Source organism: Neophocaena asiaeorientalis, unplaced genomic scaffold, assembly GCF_003031525.2.
Source record: "Neophocaena asiaeorientalis asiaeorientalis breed wild unplaced genomic scaffold, Neophocaena_asiaeorientalis_V1.1 scaffold72, whole genome shotgun sequence".
NCBI classification, from domain to species: domain Eukaryota; kingdom Metazoa; phylum Chordata; class Mammalia; order Artiodactyla; family Phocoenidae; genus Neophocaena; species Neophocaena asiaeorientalis.
In genome coordinates, this window is record NW_020185336.1 from 8619979 (window position 1) to 8633648 (window position 13670).

Here is a 13670-nt window from a genome sequence, read left to right on the forward strand (position 1 = left end):
CTCCTGCGCCCCGGGAACTTCAAAGCGGCCCGCGCTGCCCCGGCCGTCGCGTTCGGCTCCGGGGCCTCGCAGCCCGGGCGCGGCGCCTGGTGGCCATGACCCGAGCGTTCCGCGCCGCGCTTCGCCAGGCTCTCCTGCTGCTCGTCGCGGCCGCCGCGCTCTCGGCAGGTACTACAAGCGACCCTTTCTCCGCGCCCGTGAGGGTGGGCGTCGGGGGCGGTCTGCGGGTGGGCAAGGGGTGGGGAAAGAAGGTGCTCCGAGCGAACTGACCTTCCTCGGGGCGGAGTGCGAAGCGCCAGTTAGATTGAGGGGGCGCGGGATAGGGCGCAGCGTGGGCACCTGAAGTCGGCCAGCGGGGTAGACAGGTGTGTTGGGGATGAAGCCACCAGGAGCGGGGAAGAGCTCCAGGGACGTTGGGGTATGGGATTAGGGGTGAGGTGGGTGACACATTTGGGGGCAGATTGTAGCGGAGGGAGTGTTTGTGGGTGTGTGCAGGGCTGGGAGTTGGGTGGCACCGTGAGTTCACTCTTCAGGGGCTTGGGGGACGCTCCGTGCTGAGCTCCGGAGAGCTAAGCAAGGATGACGACACGGTGGTGGTGGGAGAGTGGGGAGTGGTGGTGGCGATTCAGTCAGAGTTTTAGAAGATGAGGGATACCTCACAAGCCGCTGGTGCCAAGCTCTGTAGGCGGGAGTGGGAGCTTAAATCTGCGTGGTTTGCAAGGCACAATGCTTTCGAGGTATGATCTTTACTAAGAGCTGCAGGAAAAAAAATTTCTGGCAAGAGTCCCAGCGTTTATGACAGGTCTGTGCTTTGATAGGCTAAATAGAGCCCTCGGCCCAAGCTAGAAATTAAACATTTCTTCATAATGTTTACTAGAAACTGGGGCAAATGCATGTAGTGTGCTATGATGAAAAGCCCTTTAACTCTAAAATTCTTTTCATTGTCACATTATTCTGGGTTATGGAGAGAGACCAGGAGCAGATTCCTTGCTAACTCATTCTTTAAACATGTCAATCAGACATTTAAGACATTTGCACATAAAAACCTGGTGTTTTTCCGTAGGGCTGTACTTTGTCTGAAGCTGATTTTGATGCATTTTTGTTTTCTCCGATGACAGTCTGTTTGACATTAATAGCTATACTCCAGGGTAGGTAGTTTTCCTCTTAGTGACATGTGCAGGAGAATGTTTTGAATAGTATGATTGCTGTCACGTGCAGATTCAGTGTTTTAGATGGTCTGAGAGACTCACCAAATACGATATTCAAATGAAAATTTGATTGTTGGAAGTGATCAGTTGATACAATATTAGGATGAAAACATTTCAGTTATCTTTGAAAAGGCACAGCCTTTTAGGAAGCAGTTACCCAGAGACTTGTCAGGAAGATGATGGGATAAAGGGAAGTATTTGCATTCAGAGTTAGTAAATTCATCACTGGGAAGAAAAATGACTATGGGAAGGTCTTTATGAGAAATGGGCAGAAACTCCACTAACTTGGAATACTCAAAGTGCTCTTGATGACTTAATAGAACTTACATACACAAAGTCTTCTGGAGATCACAGTTTTAACTGGACACCTGTGAAGTTGCCTCTGCAGGCTATCTGTACAAACCCTTTTTATTTCAGGGAGCTAATAGCTTTGTTGCAGACATTTAAAAAAATAGACTCAATTATTTTTTATCTAGCTTGAAAGGTATATTTTGTTATATGACAGAATCTTTAGAAGATTTCAGAGACTCTGGGCATAGCAACATAGGAAACACATGCCCTGCCTGCTATGTTCTTAAAAAGGCATGGAAACTTTTGACATTGAAATGTGCAATAGATCATCCATTCAAATTTGATTGTTTCCTTAAAATTTGAAGGCTAAGAAAAATGCCTGATATGGAAATAATGTGGCAATACAGTAGAGAAGTACTTATCAAAATTGAACTTTAACAATGAACTTTTCTATGTAGAATGCAATCATTCTGAAACCAGTTTAAGAAATTTTACTCCTCTTTGTGTTCCACAGGAAAAAAAAAGTATATTGCAATCTACATTTTTGATTCTTATTTTTTTATACAAATCTTTGATTATTTGATAGAGGGAGTCAAGGTTATTTATTTAATCTTTTAAATTGTTTTCTCATGTGGCTACCTTCATTATCTTTGACCTGGTCACTTTTTTTTTTTTTTTTTTTTTTTGAGGGCACGAACCCGTGTCCCCTGCATCGGCAGGCGGACTCTCAACCACTGCGCCACCAGGGAAGCCCTTGACCTGGTCACTTTTACAAATTGCATTGTTACCGTGTTTTGGAGATGTACATGCCATTGTTGACATGTTATATGAGAAGTTGCTATTGACAGTGACATAACAAAACCACATGACAGAAAACACTACTTTCCAACTTGGCTCTGTTGAGCACCAAGCCTAGGACCTTAAATATCTGAAGATATTGATGAACGAATAAACCCTTTTTGCTTTGGCTGTTCTTCCCCAGCATCTCTAGCACCTTAGGTATGTCAAGCCTTGACAGCAGAGTAGAAATCATTGCTCCTTGGTGAAAATCTCAGAGGGTAACCGCTGGTCTGGTGGAAACTTAGAGAAACTATTTATTGGTCTGGACTGGCTAAAAAAATTAGGCTGCTCTGTGTTGCTCTAATTATCTAGTTTCTGGGTTCATTGATGTTGATAAGAAAGACCTGACATGACCTCACAACATTTATCATGTGTATTAAACAAAGAATTGCCAGAAAATGCCCTGGAGTTCTCAAATTTGAAGCTGGACTTGGACATTATACAGATTTACACATTGTATATTTTCTACTAATTTCATGAAACTCCTTTGTCTTCTGGATAGAAAGGATTATTGAGTCCAGAAAGCTAGATGCTGTTACTCTATAGGTGAAAAGATAACTGTTTCATTTAATAACCAGAGTGGGATAGGGGTTTCAGGTAGTGAGGTTTTTTTTTTTCCCCCACTTAACAGCAGTTAGCAGTTCCTACTATACATTTTAAACTGTGCTGGAAGTAAAAGTGAAAGCCTCGGAGTGAGTTTATAATGCAAAAGATGGTACCTTTGCCCTTCTTTAAGCATGGTCGTTTATTGGTTGATTGACACAAGTGTAGCAAGAGGCTCCCTGGTTCCAAAAAAGAGACTTCTTTGGACTAGGAGAAACTCTGTGCAGAAGTCCTTGGGAACATATTTCTTCATTGATTGTACTGCCTGAACCTGTTTTCTAGCCTCAAACTTACAGAAGTATAAAATAGAGAGTTCCTCCGGTTTTCTACAATGACGCAAAAATACAGGATTTGAGGTGTGAGAGTAAGAGAGGAACAAAGGATGACACAAAATTTTGACCCAAGCAATAGACGAATAGACCATTAAGTAAGATGAGGCTGACTGCAGGTGGAGCAGGCCTGGGGAGAGGTGGGGAATGGTGGAGGAGAGCTGGAGCTCAGTTTTGGGTATGTTGAGTGTTAAATGTCTCATAGGTACTGGGGTGGAGATGTCATGTGAGCAATTGGTTTTATGAGTCTGGAGTTCAGTCTGACCTGAAGATTAAAAATCTAAAGCCAAGGGCATTTACAGATAATTTTATTTATTTTAAAATATAATTTATTTATTTGACTGCATTGGGTCTTCATTGCTGGGTGTGGGCTTTCTCTAGTTGTAGCAAGTGGGGGCTACTCTTCGTTGTGGTGCGCGGGCTTCTCATTGTGGTGGCTTCTCGTTGCAGACACGGGCTCTGGGAGTGTGGGCTTCAGTAGTTGTGGCTCATGGGCTCAATGGTTGTAGCTCACAGGCTGTAGAGCACAGGCTCAGTAGTTGTGGCGCACAGGCTTTGTTGCTCTGCGGCATGTGGAATCTTCCTGGACCAGGGATCAAACGCATGTCCCCTGCATTGGCAGGTGGATTCTTAACCACCGGGGAACTCCCTTTAGATAATTTTAAAAGACACATTAAATACAGTCACAGATTTAGTGAATCACAGCATGCCCAGTTAAATTGAATTTCAGATAAACAACAAATAATTTTTTAGTATAAGTAGGTTACAAATATGACATGGGGCATATATATATTAAAACTTAATTGCTGTTTAATTCTAGTTTAACTGGGTATTCTGTACTTTTATCTGGCAGCCCAACATTAAATAAATATTGTGGTGAGATGAACTGCTTCAGATATATGTATTCCCAGCTCTTGCATTAGAGAATACACTTATTTTCTAGTTCTCATCTCTTAAAACTTCTGTTCTAGCTTTGCTGCCATCCCCATGTGTATCTCTGAATAGATCACTTCCAAGTCTTGGCACTGAATGTCCTTCTGAGTCAACAGAGGGGGATACCCAGCCTTTCCTAATCTTACATGAGTACCTTAACATAAAAGGATGTGTGAAAAAGAAACAATACTCTCTAGACTCTCTGCAAATGATTTATTGTTATGTGAAAGCAGTTGGTCTTGCCCAAAGTTATGGTCTTTTGAATGTGATTGTTGCTTTCAAATGCATTTTTAGAGTACAGGGGGACTGGTTCCAGGACCCCCGGGATACTGAAATTTGAAACTTGAGGATGCTCAAGTCCCTTATGTAAAACGGTGTAGTATTTACATATGATCTACGTACATCCTCCCATGTATTGTACTTTAAATCATCTAGATTACTTATAATACTCAATACCGTGTAAACACTATATAAATAGTTGTAAATATAATGTAAAACCTATGTAAAGAGTTACCAGTGCATGGCAAACTCAACTTTTGCTTTTTTGGAATTCTCTGGAGTTGGTTGGTTATATCTGCAGATGCAGAACCTGTGGCTACAGAGGGCCAACTGTGTTTTCCTTTTGAATAAACATTCATGTGTTTCTCTTTAAAAAAACTTCTAGGCAGCAGCTGAGATCCAGGTTGTTGTATTTTTGTTGGCAGAACTTGCATCTCTTATTGTAAATAAGGAAAGGTTAGAAGAGAGGAGAACAACTAGAGTCACACAGGACCTGATAATCTGACAGTTTATGGTTCCAGAGCATCTTCCTAAAAGAATGATCTTGAGTCCTTCAGGAGAGGGACTGGGATGCATAAATATCAGCCAGAGGATGTTTAGTTCCTGCTCTAGCTGAGTCTCGACCTGCTACCAAATAATTAGCATTGGCTTCATTTTGAGGTTTGCAGGGGAAAAGTGTCCTATAAGTGAACTGTAGGCATGGATCATTAAAAACTCAAACAGATATGTTCACATGAATATAAAGAGTTTGTTTTAATAAATAAACAATAGGATTAATTTTCAAATATAAATGGAAAACAGAACTAAATAGGAAAAAAAGGAAAAGTTCTAAGCACAGAGTGTGTATTTTTCATTCCTTATCTTTTATATCTTTTTCTGGATTTTTTATCGATTGGGATTTCATGTTTAAAATTTTTCACAGCAAATACTAAAAATCTCAAGGTTTATCTTTACATTGTTTAAGAAATTGGGATAGGACTTCCCTGGTGGCACAGTGGTTAAGAATCCGCCTGTCAGTGCAGGGATCACGGATTCGATCCCTGGTCTGGGAAGATCCCACATGCCACGGAGCAACTAAGCCCGGGCGCCACAACTACTGAGCCTGTGCTCTACAGCCCGTGAGCCACAACTACTGAGCCCACGTGCCACAACTACTGAAGCCTGCGTGCCTAGAGCCCGTGCTCTGCAACAAGAGAAGCCACCACAATGAGAAGCCCGCACACCGCAACAACAAGTAGCCCCCGCTCGCCGCAGCTAGAGAAAGCCCGCGTGCAGCAACAAAGACCCAATGCAGCCAAAAATAAATAAATAAATTTATTTTTAAAAATTGGGATAATATTGGGATATGTTCATAAATGATATAGAAATTCCAGATAGATGCACAACTATATGAATGTACTAAAGCCACCAAATTACGTACTTTGACAAATTGTATGGCATATTATCTTATCTCAATAAAGCTGTTAAAAAGTAAATATAATAATAATAAAAAAAAGAAATTACTCTTTTGTTAAGGGACCTAGGAATACCTAAATACTGTCTTGGTTCAGCTGTGCCTCTCCTCCAGTCTAAGATGGCTTACTAAGGGGGGCATCTAGAAAAGGGAGGGAAAATAAGGCAAAGTGACTTTTTTTTGTTGTTGCCTGGTACTTTGGCCACAAATTGCATGGCAGAACTCTAATATTCTCCCTTTTTCTAAACTTTGAACAACTAAATAGCCTAGGATAAAGAAAGGGAGGTTGTGATAAGTCAGAATCCTGGATCCTGACACTACGCTACCAACAAAAGGTCTTGCAATGCATGGATGAAGCCAGAGTGACAAAGCAGGGGACCTCTATCTCCAGTAGCTCATGGTAGTTCAACCTTCATGGCAGCTCTGACAGGAGTTCTAGGCCATAATCTCAGGGGTGACTGCTAAGTGGGGAAAGGTGGAGTGTCTGTGGAGTTAGGTGGCTGGTTCTCTTCTATGAGGAAGCAGGTCCTAAACTTCCCACGCTTGCTATGAAAAGAAGTAGGGGACAGGACCATGAGCCCTGTGCCTTTCATGTTCTTTGAAAGCTGGATCCCTGAAGCGCGTGGGTCTCTCGGTTCCCTGGAACCTGAACAATACAGATCACTACTCCTCTCACTTAGGTATCCAGCAACAAGTAAAAGAGAGGGAGGAGGTGAGTAGGAGTGTGAAAGAGACAAGGAAGACTTTATTTTCATAGCAGCCAATACTCCATTATTTTTCACTCTTTTGCCTTATCATGTGGCTCTTGAATTCATCTGCTCTGATTGGCTAACCAGGCTAACAAGGTTCTATTCTGTCCTGATGCTTCCTTTTTTCTCCTCTAGAATAACTTCCCTTTTCTGTTGTTCTCTTCTGTTTTTTTAGAGTAGGTATGTGAAGATGCTGTTTCTTCGGAACTGTTTTAAATTAATCCCCTCAAGAATTCATGGGTGAATCATTCCGTATGACTCAAGAGCTTGGCTTATTAGTTTTTTTAAAACAATTTAAATTTGCCAGTGACTTAAGCATCCCAAATTAGATCAGTCTACTTTTTCATTAAACTTTTCACATCAAGAAAATGATTAGGTTCTCTAATTTTGAAAGTGAAACACATATATTTTCTTCTAATCTGTTTTATCATTCTTGTCTCATGCTAAGGTAAAATGACAGAGATAGATGCTACATCTCTGTATGCTGATTAAGTTCCTTATACATTTTTCATTCAGTGCCATGATTGAATTAATACTTTGGTCAAAAACCAGATTAGAAAAAAATCTAATCCATCAGGATCTGGACAATCATCATTTTAACGCAAAATGTTTAGTTTCATAAGTGCATGCGTATCTTAGAGATGTTAACTCAGAGGGTGGTAATCCAGATTAACACAGCTTTCAGGAGCCAGATTGTTTTCAAACAGAGCCAAAATATATTAAAGAATATTAACTCATCACATCTCATAACTTTATCTGATGACATTTTCCTGGCCTGATCCCCTAGAAATGTGTTTTTTCCTTCTTTTCATTCCCGTTATTTCTCTTCAAGAGTAAAGATCTACACTGTGAACCTTTGCCTCTCTAAAATCATAGTGAGACTGCATTCTCACTCAAATTCCACTTGGAATCAAGAGTGTGTATTTCCAGGAAATAGACAATACACTCTAAATTTGAAACACTGAAAAAAGAATAATTATATGATTAGCAGAAGATTCCTTACAGAATAATAAATGCATAGTTGAATGAACCTCTCTCCCTTTTATAGCTGTTCTCTAGATACAGCTGTTCTCTAGATATATTAGCTATATTATATTAAAAGGCATTGCTTTTTTGCACATAGAAGAAAGTTGACTTTGTTAAAACAGCTGGACCTCTTTAAAAGGATTGAGAGTTACTGTGACAAATCAAGATGAGATGCTCCTTTAGAGTTAGTTTTCCTGAACTCTCTTTTGGATATTGTCTTTATCATAGTTTTTCATAATATTTCCTTATTACCTTTTTAATACCTATAGTATTTGTAGTGCTGTCCCTTCTTATATTCTTGACATTGAGAATTTGAATATTCTTTCTTTTTCCCTTGATCAGTCTAGCTGGAGGTTTATCGATTTTATTGATTTCTTTCAAATAAAAAACTTTTGGTTTTATTGATTTTCTTTGTTGTTTTTTTCCTTCAGTTGTTTTCTGCTCTTATCATCACTGTTTCTTTTCTCTACTTACTTTGAATTTATTCTTTTTTATTCTATCTTCTTAAGTTGGTACCTTAGATCAAGAGTTGACAAACTTTTTCTTATAGGGTCAGATAGTACATATTTTAGTCTTATGGACCCTACAGTCTCTGCTGCAGCTACTTAATTCTGCCATTGTAGTATAAAAGCAGGCATAGACAATACATAAATAGGTGTTGCTGTGTTTCAATAAAATTTTATTTACAAGTGGGACAGCCAGTGGGCCATAGTTTGCTGACTCTTAAGTCATTCACTTAAGACCTTCCTTCTTTTCTGCTATAAGCATTTAAAGCTCTAAATTTCCTTCTCAGCAACTGCTTCAGCTCATCCATAAATTGTGCTGTACTGTGTTTTTGTTTCCATTGAGTTCAAAATATTTTCTAGTTTTTGTGATTTTTCTGGGACCTGTGGGTTATTTAGATATCTGTTGGTTAATTTCCAAATATTTTGGGAATTTCCAGATCATTTTGTTATTGACTTCTAATTTAAATCCATTGGGGATGAAAATACATCAGCTGTATGATTCCAGTTTTTTAAATTTCATTTTTATTTGTTTCAGAACCTAGCATGTGTCTGACCTGGCGAATGTACCACGTGCACTTGAAAATAATACGTATTCTGTTGTTGTAGGGTGGAGTGTTCTATAAATGTTATTCAGGTCAAGTTGCTTCACATGTTATTCAGGTCATCTATATCTTTACTGATATTCTGTCTTCTTATTTTATCAATCACTGAGAGAGGATGGTTGACATCTTCAACTTACATTTGAATTCAGCTATTCTTCTTTTTAGTTTTTCCAATTTTTGCTTTATGTATTTGAAAAGTTTGTTAATGGGTACATACACATTAAGATTATTATGTCCTCTTGATGTATATTCAGCATTAGGAAACCACTTGCTTTATCCCTGGTAATATTTATTATCATGACATGTCTTTCTTTATCACTGGTAGTATTCTTTGCTTTAAAGTCTACTCTGTCAAAATTAATATAGCCATCCCAGCTATGATTAATATTTGTATATCTATCCTTTTTTACTATTAATATAGCTATTCCAGCTATCTTGTTCTGAATGTCTACATGTTATAGATTTCCCATCCTCATATTTTTAACTTTATGTGTACATACATACATTTATACATGTACATATACATAATATATTCATATGTATATATGTATGTGTGTGTTTATGTATGTGTATAGATGGCTACTTGAAGAGAGCAAATGGTTAGGTATTGTTTTTCATTCAGTCTTCCATACTTGTCTTAAATGTAATGTTTAGACCATATACATTTAATGCATTTATCAATGTGGTTATGTTTAAATCTGTCATCTTATTATGTTTATATCTCTCCTTCTCTTTCTTCCTTTTTTTGCTTTCATTTAATTGACTAAATGTTAGTATTCTATATTATTTCTTTTTTAAAAATTAATTAATTAATTAATGGCTGTGTTGGGTCTTCGTTTCTATGCGAGGGCTTTCTCTAGTTGTGGCAAGCGGGGGCCACTCTTCGTCATGGTGCGTGGGCCTCTCACTATCGCAGCCTCTCTTGTTGCGGAGCACAGGCTCCAGGCACGCAGGCACAGTAATTGTGTCTCACAGGCCCAGTTGCTCAGCGGCATGTGGGATCTTCCCAGACCAGGGCTCAAACCTGCGTCCCCTGCATTAGCAGGCAGACTCTCAACCACTGCACCACCAGGGAAGCCCTTATATTATTTCTAATACTAGTTTATAAGCTACATCTCTTTGTTTTTAGTGATTACTGCAAGATTTATAACATCCATCTTTAAATTATCAGAGTTTAATCTAAGAACATTATTATCATATTCTTCCATTTCTGTCTTCTTGTCCTTTGTGCTATTAATCTCATATATTTTACTTCTAAATATTTTATAAACCATGGGACAAGTTATTATTTTGGCTTTAAATATTTTATTTATTTATTTATTTATTTATTTGTTTTTAGTTTTATTAACTTTTCCTTTGAAGTATAGTTGATGTAATTACCTTTAAGTGAATTAAAAAATGAATGTGGGGGCTTCCCTCGTGGTGCAGTGGTTAAGTATCTGCCTGCCAATGCAGGGGACACAAGTTCGATCCCTGGTCCAGGAAGATCCCACATGCCACTGGGCAACTAAGCCCGTGCATCAAAACTACTGAGCCTGAGCTCTAGAGCCTGTGAACCACAACTACTGAGCCCTCACGCCACAACTACTGTAGCCCGGGTGCCTTAGAGACCGCATGCCGCAACTACTGAGCCCATGTGCTACAACTACTGAAGCCCGTGCGCCTAGAGCCTGTGCTCCGCAACAAGAGAAGCAATGAGAAGCCTGCACACCACAATGAAGAGTAGCCCCTGCTTGCCACAACTAGAGAAAGCCCACACGCAGCAACAAAGACCCAACGCAGCCCCAAAAAAATAGAAGAAAAAAATGAATGTGGTATTTTGTGTTTACCCACCTATTTATCATTTCCATTTATTGCTCTTCATTATTTTGTGTGGATCTGAATTTACAACTGGTGTCACTTTCTTTCAGCCTGAAGAACTTCTTTTAACATTTCTTGTAGCTCAGTTCTGATGACAATACATTTATTTTATTTTATTTTATTGGAGTAGATAATAATGTGTTAGTTTCTGCTCTACAGCAAATTGAATCAGTTATACATGTGTATATATTCACTCTTTTTAGATTCTTTTCCCATATAGGTCATGGCAGAGTATTGAGTAGAGTTCCCTGTGCTATACAGTAGGTCCTTATTAGTTACCTATTTTATACATAGTAGTGTGTATATGTCAATCCCAATCTCTCAGTTTGTCCCTCCCTCCCCTTTCCCCTCTGGTAACTATATGTTAGTTTTCTACATCTTTGACTCAACTTCTGTTTTGTAAATAAGTTCATTTGTACCATTTTTTTTTAGATTACACATATAAGTGATATCATATGATATTTGTCTTTCTCTGTCTGACTTACTTCACTTCATATGGCAATCTCTAGATCCAACCATGTTGCTGCAAAATTATTTTGTTCCTTTTTATGGCTGAGTAATATTCCATTGTATATGTATACCACATCTTCTTTATCCATTTCTAATCTATTTTTGTTTTCTGGAAAAGCTTTTATTTTCATTTTTCTCAAAATTTTATTATTAAGCTTTTCATACACTGGAATTGAAAGAATTTTATAGTTACTACTGATACATTCATCAACTAGATTATATTTGCTTTGTCCATATACATCCATTTATCTCTCTATTCATTAATACATATTATTTTTGATGCATTTTAAAATAAATTACAAATAGCAGTACACTATTCTCTAAGTACCTCAGCATGCATGTTATTACACAAGTTCAATATTTGCAAACACTTGCAAACACAACACTATCCTCTTTTGATGAAACATTTACATATAATGACATTCACAAGTCTTATGTGTGCATTCTTGGTGTTGAGAAATGCAGTCACTTAATCTTCAAGATGTTAATGTTAAACGTCACCACAATGAGTTTACTCATGTCCTTACCCAGTCATTTCTCAATGCCATACTCCCAAAAGCATTTGCTGTTCTTATTTTTTTGGCTGCTGAGTGTGTTGCTTTGTAAATGCCAATTAGGTAAAGTTTGTTGATAGTGTTGTTCACATCATCACATTTTTACTGAGAGGGGAGTGTTAAAAATCTCCTACTGTACTTGCGGATTTGTCTCTCTCTCCCTTTATTTCTGTCGGTTTTTATTTCATGTGTTTTGAAACTCTCTTATTAGACACATACACATTTAGAGTTGTCTGTCTACCTGATGCAATGACTATTTAATTACTATAAAGTCTCTCTCTTCATCTCAGTGATACTCCTTGTCTTGAGTCTATTCTCTCTGATATTATTATAACCATGCTTCATATTTGCATGTATATTTTCCCCATCCTTTTACTTACAACCCATCTATATCTTTATATTTGAAGTGCACCCTTTGTATATAATGTTCAGTTGGTTCTTGATTTTTATCCTTTAACGATATGACAATATCTGCATTTAATTTGGTGCAGATATTGCATCAAATTAAATGGCCAGCCCATTAACATTTAGTGTAATAATTGATATGGATTTAAGCCTACCATCTTGCTATTTGTCTCTCTTTCTATTGTTCCTCTGTTTCTTCTCTTTTGCCTTCTTTTTGTTTGATCATTTTTGGGGCATATTCCATTTATTTCCTTTATGGATTTATTTACACTCTGTTTTAATTATTGTTATTTTTAGTGTATCTAGAGTAATCTAAAATTAATAATAATAAGTTAGGTTACTCTAGACCTAACTGTATTCTTTCTTAACTTAATGTTTACTTTGAGTCAATATTGTACTATTTCATACTTCACTCTATACCTGACACTTCATTCTTCCTACTTTACTCCCCTCTTTATCCCATGACATCTCCTACTTTAATGTAAAGACCCTATAATAATATGATTACATTTACCAATAGTATGATTATATTTGACATCAACCAAAAATTATTAGAAACACAAATAATCAAGGAAAAAACCTTACTGTCCAGAGACAGGGCACTCAGTAGAACCTGGTTTAGATGTGATGCAGATATTGGAACTATCATACAGGGAATTAAAAATAACTGTGATTAAAAGCTGTGTGGAAAAGGTGAAAAATATGCATGAACATCATTTGCACTCTGAGTGCCATCCCAAGTGAAAGAAAATTGACAGAGTGAGGCACCTTTATTGATAAAGGCTTGTTTTTTCAAAGGATTAAAGCTTAAATGACAGAGCTTGGTTTATGAGTCCTAAATGGAAAAGGCTTCCCAAACAGGTGTTGAATTCCTCCCTATTCACAACTTGCTCAGCTTAATACATGCTTCTTGTGCTCCCTGAAGTGCCTGAAAGTTTTTATTTTTAATTTAGTCTTTTTGCTTTGAAACAGGCTTCATTTACTGTGTGCTTTTGGCATTATTTATTTTTTTCAATTTTATTTTCTAAAATACTGTTGTCCTAGATTCTACTCTATCCTGGAGCCCATTTTTATCTTTTAAAACTGATCAGGTGGTTTATTTCATTTGTTTTGCTTCTGTTTCCTGATTTTATGTTTATTAGAAATAAAGCACCATGTTAGGGTATGCCTGATGAGAAAAAAAATATGCATGAACAGACGTGGCATTTTAGCAGAAAGATAGAGTGTAAGAAAATGTCAAATGGAAATGCTAGATGTGAAACATGAGAGGAAGAATGTTCTTGATGTGCTTATCAGTAGACTTAACACAGCCGAAGAAAGAATCATGAACTTGAAGATGGAACAATAGAAATTACCTTATAATTATGTAATTTTACTATTATAAAGTCATTACACAAAAGTGGAAGGTGTCAGGAGGTAAAGATGGAAGAATGAAAAGAACAAAAACAGGGCATCCAAGAGGTGTAATACAATATCAAGTGGCATAACATATGTGTAAATGGAATCAGGTGGAAAAGAGAAT

At 37.8% G+C, this 13670-nt stretch overlaps 1 protein-coding gene across 1 annotated transcript in view; it reads left to right on the forward strand.

Annotated features, from left to right (window-relative positions):
* The first annotated feature begins 9 nt into the window (after positions 1–9).
* Positions 10–13670, forward strand: part of ACVR1C (activin A receptor type 1C) — an 83066-nt gene continuing 69405 nt past the window's right edge. The window contains exon 1 of the mRNA XM_024735911.1: positions 10–168. Within this exon, the coding sequence (XP_024591679.1) occupies positions 96–168 (73 nt within the window). The 5' untranslated portion in view covers positions 10–95. The remainder of the gene's footprint in view (positions 169–13670) is intronic.